Here is a 9,534-nt window from a genome sequence, read left to right on the forward strand (position 1 = left end):
CTTTTAGATACTAATTTTCATCCAGGAAGTTTTCATATATTAATAAGTATCCAGGATAATATTTCACGGGATGTTTTAAACATAGTTATTCATCCAGGACATTATATAATTGATTAACATTGTCCATTTTATCAAGAGCATGAATTCTATTCACTCTTCATATGTGAATTATACGAATGAATGAATGAATAAATAATTTATTAAAGTGCAACCTGAATTTTTCATGTTCAAATACATAGATTACAGATATATTTTCAGCCAGCCAGATAGACTTACGAAGCACTGTTATATGTACACATTAAGTTAAGTAGAAAATGAGGGTTCTATAAATTTAACGTCATTTGTTATAGGTGAAATAAGTTTGAATAAGCAAGTTTTTATATAACACCACGTCGTATATCTAAACAGTCTATGATATAGTTTGCAACAATTTTGGAATTATTCGTCAGCAGTTCTTTTAGCGCATCTAAAGGGGAGTCAAAATTTATGGAAGATAGTTGTTGTATAAGTTCATTTCGCCTAATTGCGTAACCAGAGCACAAAAGTAGGAAGTGGTTTTCGTCTTCAATGAGGTTAGAGTTACACACTTTGCAGAATCTACGGTCTAATAACTGATCGCTGTTTCCTCGATAAACAGTTTTTCACATACGCTTTAGTACTAAAATCGGTCTTAAATAGCTTATATGTTCTAAGTTTTGGCATGTCTTGAACTTTTGTATTCCACTCGATTTTGAAATTGTCTATAAGTGTAGTCTTTACTGAGTCAATAATGTACTTTGTCGATATCAAGTCTTGATTGTCTGTATGATTAAGTAAATTTGCCAGACCACTATTGTTCAAAATTGTTTTAACACTATTAAACCATGTGTTTTTGTATCGTGCCGAAATCTCAACATCCCAACTAAACACTTTTCGACAAATTCTGGATTCCGGTAAGTTCATAAGTCTACACCACAATCTAATTGCGTTACACTGATTGTTTATATGTACTGGAGTCCATCCAATATCACCCGTTATTGCTGGAATCGGTGAGGTTTTCCCAACACCTAAGAAAGTAGGAATAGCCCGATACTGAAGTCTTTCTAATACATTATATCGTTTCAAACCCCAAACGCCTGACGCATCGTCCATTACGGGGATGACAGTATTTTCGTATATCTTTGCGAATGTAGCATAGTCCATGTTACCCATATGAAGATATTTGGAGGTTAACGATCCAAGTGCCCTGCTAGCCGCAACTGAGAGTTCTTTTACAGATATGTTGTAGTCTATATTTTCAGAGACTGTTAAACCAAGATAGCGATATCTATCAACAAAGTCAATTGCTGTATTACCAAGCATAAACGAGAAATCACATCTGTCAGTTGTTGTTTTACGAACATGCATAATCTTTGTTTTATCAATATTCACATGTAAACAGTTTAATTTTGTCCACTCATGTAAGACGTCAAGTTGGCGTTGCAGACCGTATGGACTATCAGAGATAAACACAATATCATCCGCATGAAGTAAGCAGGTTATCATATCCTTTCCAACTTGAACGCCGCATGATAAATTGTTAATTTGTGGTACTAAACAGTCAATGAATAACGCAAAGAGCGTAGGAACAAGATTATCGCCTTGGCGTACTCCTGTATCAACTGAGAACCAATCGGTGAGTATCCCGAGAGACAAGCGGACAGCAGTTTTCAGTTTCGAATAAAGACATCTAATAGTATTGAACATATTTCCATGTATACCTGAACTTAAAAGTTTATTCCATAAAATAGTATGGTTGACCGAGTCGAAGGCTTTGCTAAAGTCTACGAAACACAAGAAAGTATCACAATTCATTAGTTTTCTATTACGCAAAATTGTACATAAGGAATAAATATGACCCAGACATGATCTGAGACACCTAAATCCGTTTTGCTCTTCACTCAATAGATTATTGTTCTCACGATATCTATGAATTATAATCAGGATATTAATTTATTTAATGGTATAAAATAATATCCTGTGTACAATTATGAATTCTGTTCACTCTATGTGAACTTTTGTCTGGATATTATTTAATACTGTATTATGAAATAATATCTTGTGTACAGTTAGGAATACCTATAGCTTTTTCATAATACATTATATTAAATATCATTGTTCAAGTAGTGGAAACAATAGATCCTTTTGTACTAACGTTGGGGTAGTTGATGAATATACACTTCCGCGAGGAAAATTATTTTGTTCTACCCATGCCCTACCTCGCGGAAGTGTATATTGAGCATGCTCACCAGCTTACCACAAAAGGGTCTATTTAATAGGTGTGGAAATTTTTTTCACAGTAAATAATTTCTTCGGAAAAAAATTAATGTGAAATAATTTCCACGGGATAAGATTTCATTCGGATAGTATTATGTCTTCTTACGTACAGTGCAGTGACACAAGCTGCCATACCATGAATATATGAATTAAATTGACTGAAAAAAGTCTTGAGTTCTCATGTGGTTAGGCAGCTGGTTTCAACTGACACAAGCTTTTGCATTGAATAGATAATTTTAGTGAACGAAGAAAAAAATCGTTGGGCGTATTCAAATGGTGTGACTTTGGGTCGAAAAAGAGCAGATATTTTTTAATGATTTCCTTCTTTTTTAACTTGCTTGTTAAAATTGCCGATACCCGTTGATGTAATTAGCTTAAACTCTCTATTCCGAATGAGTTGGCAAAACATTTTCCAAGTGCCAAGTTTCCAGCGAAAAAGCGAACGTACAATATATCGTAGGTCAAAAAAAAAAAAAAAAAAAAAATAGAATTTTTCCATACCTGCTATACATTCATTGAGCTGTAGTGTGTCTGATTAACATTATTGACAACAACACCAAGATAATTGCTGGGGTTGTCAGGCTATTATACGGAAAACCTGACCGCAAACCATAGTGATGCACCGTGTTGGGAAAGATGCCACATTCCATTAAAAAAACCCTACTGTGATATTCTCCCGGAGTAGGAACCATAGGGCTCCGCCACAGGAGGCTAAATTGCCCGACCCTACCTACATCTCCCTATTTCCAGTGGCAATCAAAATTTCTCGACCCCGTTGTCCTTGTGTCCCATCCCATTTTTCATTTCATCATCGTTTCATGTTCATTTTATCATCTACTTCATGTTTATCGCCTGAATATAGCTGAAATATTGCTGCTCGGGCGTTAAACCCCAACAAACAAACAAACAATACCTTAGTTAAACATGATATCAATGCGAATAATTTACCTTTAAGAATCTGTGTACTATTAACAACACATTAGTCAACATTTTTTTTCTATTAAATGATAAGTTGTTAATAAATAAAAATAAATCGGCTACTCCGTGTCAGTGCCGCTACGATACAAGTACATAATAGATTTAATATAAAGATTCGTCATGAACAACCGATTTTTCTTTACCCCTGTATTTTCTATGTTCACACAAATGTTAAAAAAGCACGGTACGTACATGTTATAGTTTTAGAACAGTGCGTATATATGATGGTTACCCACATTCAAATACATTGAAAATATATCATTTCTTTCTGTTTGAATTTTAACAAAAACATTTAAAGTCAGTCAACGCTAACAGATGCTAATTATCATTGATGGATATCATTGGGTTGGATATAAATAATTGATGACAATGAAACATTAAGTTGATTGCTTTTAAAATATTTCTTCTACATTCACACAAAGTTAACTGTGAAAATTTCTCAACTGAAAGTCGTTTTCACTGGGCCTGGTGATTTCTTACCACTTGATTTCTTTCAGTTGTCCACTGTTAAACATCTCCCATCATTCTCTTGTGCAAACAAATGATTGCTCCTCCTCGCATGTATACAGCATATCGAAATTTGCAATATATATGATTTGTATTTTTGTATTTAATAACCACTGGGTCGATGCCACTGCTGGCGGACCAAAGGTTGCCCGAGGCTATTCACCAACCCAGTAGTGAGACTTGTTTGAACCTTAATCATTTATCAAATTTGCGGTATTACAAATTTAAAATGCGTGAAACACCGAGGCTTCCTTCCTTGTATTGCACGTGGTAGAATCTTTCGATGATAAACTTGGCTTCCTATTTCGATAGTTGGGTTTTGTGTATACTTCTTTACAATTAATTTTTGGTTTTAGATCTTCGTAAATATTTTATTCTAATGCTGCTGATGAGAGGTTACTCCATGAAACACGTGTACAGCATATTGCAATTTGCAATTATATATGATTTGTATTTTTATCTGTAACACCGGTTACTGGTATGATATTTTTTTTCAATTCAAACTTGTTCTTTTTCGGACAGGATCTCCAATATTCATGATGCATTTGTCGGTTAACATGGAACACCTAGATGAAAGAAAACAAAACTCTCCGACATATTGCATAATTGAACTACAAACTTAATCCTACTTGGACTTTCCCAGTTTCTAAATTTTCAAATCGAACCTCCAGGTTGAAACTGACTATCTACAGATTATCGGATAGACACCTATGTGTCGCACTTTAGGGCCTTGAAGCACCTACAGCTCTAATATCATAACAGTGACCAAATAGCCAAACAGAATAATTATTACAAAAAGCAACACCACAAGGTGACAGATTGACACCATTCCTGAGAAATACATTATCGAAATTTCTATGCCATCGTCTAAGAAAAGTTTTATTTATAAGTCGCTAATATTGTTAGCGACTTTTTGCACTCGTAATTTTTGTACTTAATATTCGCATATGACTTGCATACTTATGTAGTTATACGCAAATAAATGCTGCAGATCCTCGCCGTGTTCACCACCATAGAGTCATAGTTCTATCTTCCTACGAGATAAAAATGTGCCTCTAAAGTTTTATACATGTGTGTTCTACGTGTGTTCAGTGCTTGTACGAGAACGGGAACTTCACATGAAATGATAGCTTGCTTTGAACATTACCCAGTTTCGGATTCAGTCACTGAGGCCAGGCGCGTAGCTGAGGCCAAATTGAAGTGTTGGCAAAATTACGGCAGGGGGTCTGGGCCGCTTAAGGCCCCCAGCAAGTCCAGAGGGGCGAAGCCCTCCCCCCCCCCCCGAAGCTCCGCGGAGATAGCGTTTTAGAGCATCATTTATGCCTCTCCTGGATGTATTTTATCTCAAAAAAAGAAAAAAAATTGGCAAAATGAAGTGCAGGCAAAAGCTTTTTTGCCTAACGGCAGCTACGCGCCTGGAGGCTCGTTACAAGACTATATAGGTCATGTGCATTAGCACGCCCCGATATTTATGAATATTCATTGCCATCTGCTTAATCAGGTTCATAATCTGGTTCACTGGTCAATATCATAAACGACCGAAAGATCGCTACAACGTAGGGTAACCTTTTTTAAAACATATCATACACGTCTATGCGTGTTTTCTTTTTGTTTTGTTTTGTTTTTGTTTTTTTTGTTTGTTTTTTGTTTTTGGCTTGAATTAGTACGGGAAGTTGACATTAAAAGGTAAAATGATCAGTTAGCATTGAATTTATGTAATATTACCCAGTTTACGATTCAAACACAGGCGTTCGTTACTATTGATTATATGAAGTTCATATATATATTATCAGTAAACCGATATCTATATATTGCCATTCGGGTCATAACGGTTACGAAAGAGTACGCAATAATATCAAGGAAACCAAAATTTCAACGGAAGTCCCCCGATTTTAGAGCATATCGCATTTGTACCATTTCGGGTGTTTAAAGTATGCCAAAATCAGTGACAGTGAATATTTGACGATTAGCGACTTTGAAGACTTCAGTCTTTGATTTTCAACACGTTATACACATGTTTATGCGTGTTTTTTTTTCTTGGATAAGAACGGGAAGTTTACATTAAAAAATAATGACAGGTTAGCATTGAATTTATGTAATATTACCCAGTTTCCGATTCAAACACATGCGTTCGTTACAATTGATTATATAAAGGTCATATATATTATCCGGACACCATATCTATACAATGTATAGCCATTCGGGTCATAACGGTTACGAAAGAGTACACAATAATAAAGGGAACCAAGATTTTAGCGGAAGTCACCAGATGTTAGAGCCTATCGCATGTTGTACTTGTGGACAAGCTGATTTTTACTTATCAAAATAATTATTGTTTTCCATTTATTGACTTATATTTCTTTCGAAATTTTGATCTGTTCTCTACAGTGGTCTGAGTTACTCTACGCTTCGTTGCATTTTGCATTTTCTTCGCATTGTGCTGAAAATCTGCTCACTGGTTGTTATTGGATTTAATATATTTAGAGGTTGGATGTTCTAGTTTTTCCACTTGTGAGTAGTACTATATTTTGGTATAAATACTCAGAACTTTTTATAGTATTTCAATGTGGAACTGGGAGGCCAAGATGAATGTCCGCTTTTAATTGTTAGAAGTATAGCCAGCAGATAAGGTATTTATGATGTTACTTTTTCATGTTCTTACTTTTCATTTTTCGTACTGGCACTTTGCATTTAAAGCATTTTTGTATTTCAATGTTTTATTTCAATTTGTTTTATTGATTTTGCAGATCATTGAATCAGTTTAATTGATTTAATGTTATACCTTGTTATAGTGAGTACTTATAAAGGACTTTAAATGGTCAGTTGTGTACAGTTATAGTTAACTGTGGGTATTACATTTAAATATTCAATTGATGATTTGTGTTCTTTTCGTGTGTTCGTTAAGTTAAATTGTTTTGAACATGCAAATGAATTTGATTTATGCAAGTTGTTTGAATATTTGCAATGATTTTCTATGCTTTGCATGTATTTGACAATAATTGGTCTATTTTGTATATTTATTCATTATTCCTTTTGTTCTCTATTTTGTAGATCTTTCAATGCCTTCTATGTGTTAATAAAAGTAGTTCCACATTCGTGTTATACTTGGGCCAGCATTTACCATCACGCCCCACTTGGTCACAGAATGGCGTCGTCGACAATTCAATTATGTAGAAGGCATTGACTGCTGGCAAGGCGGGAAAGCAAGGTTAAAGGCATTAAGCAGACGATATTTTGATAGGATTCCGGAAGATGTCGAACATTACCAAGTGAACTACACGGAGTTTGCCGAGTAACATACCTGTAAGGATGTCTCGCCCTACATGTAAGTCGCTTCAAAGACAAGTTCTTGAACTACAGCATCAACTTAACCAGATGAAAACAACTGATGATAATGAAGACGTGGAGAATGATGAACAACTATACGACCAGAAACGTTCTGTTATATATGTTCAGCGTGACAGAAGGGTACCAAAGTTTTCCGGATATAACATGAACGTAGAGGATTGGCTTGAAGATGTTGAGTCTTGCACACGTGAAATGTCTCGTCAGGAGCGTGCTGATTTCATTTATTCGTTTTTGGAAGGTGCAGCCAAGGAAGAAATTAAATATAGATCGAACGGTATTAGACAGAATCCTAGTCGAATTGTGAAAGTTCTGCAGGATGCATTTGGTGGGAAGGACAACATCACAAAGCTGCAGAAAAATTTTCTCGACAGAGTGCAACGACAGGGCGAATCCTTACGTGAGTATTCTTATGCTCTAATGGATTTAATCCGGAAAGTAATTAGAAAAGATGATTCATTGATTCCGAACAAGGACAAATCACTATGTGATCAGTTTTCCCAAAATGTACAGGATGTCATGCTTAGGAAGCACCTGAAGCGTTTAGTTAGATCTGATCCAGACATTACGTTTCTCGGTCTCCGCGAAGAAGCGATTATGTGGTCAGAAGAGGAGGAGATAAATGATCCCGTACCTAAAGTGAAAGTTCAGGTAGATTCAAATGTACTGAAAGATCAGCATTCTAATGATGATAAAATGAATCAGCTTTTCGCGATAGTAAGGAAACAAAGTGAACAGATCGATGCTTTAACAAAAACAGTCAATTCCAAGCCATCTGGTCAGAATAGATCCTACAATGAACAACGTTCTTCTAATTTATGCTTTGGGTGTAAAAGGCCGGGTCATAAAGTTGCTGATTGTCCGAATAAGCAGGGAAACTAGCGCCATCTTTCGTGTCGAGTCCCATGTTAGATGGAGGATATATGGACTCTGTTGATTGTGATTATTTGATAGGAAAGTGTCCGGTGGTTACCGTTGCCATAGCAGGCACAGAGGCTAAATGTTTAGTGGATACGGGATCTACTATTTCTTCGGTTACAGAGTCGTTCTATGATAAATTTCTGCGGGATTGTACTCTATTACGTACTGACGTAGCTTTGCAGCTTCGGGCTGCAAATGGACTTTCTATTCCATATATTGGTTATGTGGAAGTTGATATGGTAGTGATGGGACAAACGTTGAAAAGCTGTGGTGTATTGATTGTGAAAGATTCCACTGATCCAGTCACAAGAAGAAGGAAGGCATTGGTTCCAGGGCTATTAGGTATGAATATCATTAGGAGCTGTAAAAACATTTTAGAATTTGATTTTGGCAGGAACTTTTGCGAAGAAGTATCCACTATTGCGGAAAATTCAAAACTTAAAGAGCAATTTAAAGCTTGCATTAAAGATGAACATTTGAACACTATTGGTTATGCTAAAGTTTGCGCTAGTTCTCCTGTACGCATACCTGCTTCGTCTGTTGTTACTTTAAATGGCACAGGACCAAATCTTCCTAGAATATATGATGCCGTAATAGAACCATTAAAATCAAGCGGACATTTGCCAAGTTCACTAGTCGTAGTACACACTTTTGTAACCGTCAAACGTGGTCATTTTTCATTTCGAGTCGCAAACCTAGGCAGTGATGACATTTATATTGCACCAAAAACAAGAGTTGGCATTCTTATGAAAGGAGAAGTCGAGCAAAACAATCGGTCACGTATTGAGTTCATTCGAACTGATTCTGTTGAAGAAATAATTTTCCACAGTAATTTACCATTTTCTGATGTTCCGAATTCTAAAGTTGATGATGATTATAAACAATTTGAAATGCCGGTTGATATAAGCCATCTATCTGTTAACAAAATTGAGTTAAACGCTGTTCAAAAGTTGTTTTATAGATACAAAGATGTTTTCTCAAAAGATGATAATGATGTTGGTTTCACTTCTACCGTTAAGCATACCATTCGGCTGCAAGATGATAAACCGATCGTACAACCATACAGGCGTATACCGCCAACACAATATGAGGAAGTTAAGAATCATATCAAAAAGTTGCTAGAAAATAAGATCATTCGTGAAAGCACCAGCCCTTATGCTTCGCCGATCGTTTTGGTCAGAAAGAAAGATAACTCTCTGAGGCTCTGTGTTGACTTCCGTTTACTTAACTCGAAAACCAACAAAGACGCATTTCCGCTTCCGCGAGTTGAAGAATCTTTTGATGCTCTCAGTGGCGCTAAACTATTTTCTACGATGGACTTGACTTCTGGTTACAACCAAATTGCAATGAATGATGATGATATTGAGAAAACTGCATTTACTACTCCTATGGGTTTGTACGAGTATTTACGCATGCCTTTCGGACTCTGCAATGCGCCGGCTACATTTCAACGGTTAATGCAGCATTGTTTTCGAAATGAACTGTTTC

At 36.0% G+C, this 9,534-nt stretch overlaps 1 protein-coding gene across 1 annotated transcript; it reads left to right on the top strand.

Moving 5' to 3' along the window:
- Window positions 1-6,075: 6,075 nt before the first annotated feature.
- LOC148615625 (uncharacterized) lies at window positions 6,076-8,007 on the top strand. The gene is made up of 2 exons (XM_088582079.1): window positions 6,076-6,410; window positions 6,832-8,007. The coding sequence occupies exon 2, from the start codon at window positions 7,090-7,092 to the stop codon at window positions 8,005-8,007; it is 918 nt and encodes a 305-aa protein (XP_088438205.1). The 5' UTR covers window positions 6,076-6,410; window positions 6,832-7,089.
- The last annotated feature ends 1,527 nt before the right edge of the window (window positions 8,008-9,534 follow it).

Source organism: Perna viridis, chromosome 5 (genome assembly GCF_037379345.1).
Source record: "Perna viridis isolate PV_CMFRI_1.1 ecotype Kerala chromosome 5, ASM3737934v1, whole genome shotgun sequence".
Taxonomy (NCBI): Eukaryota; Metazoa; Mollusca; class Bivalvia; order Mytilida; family Mytilidae; genus Perna; species Perna viridis.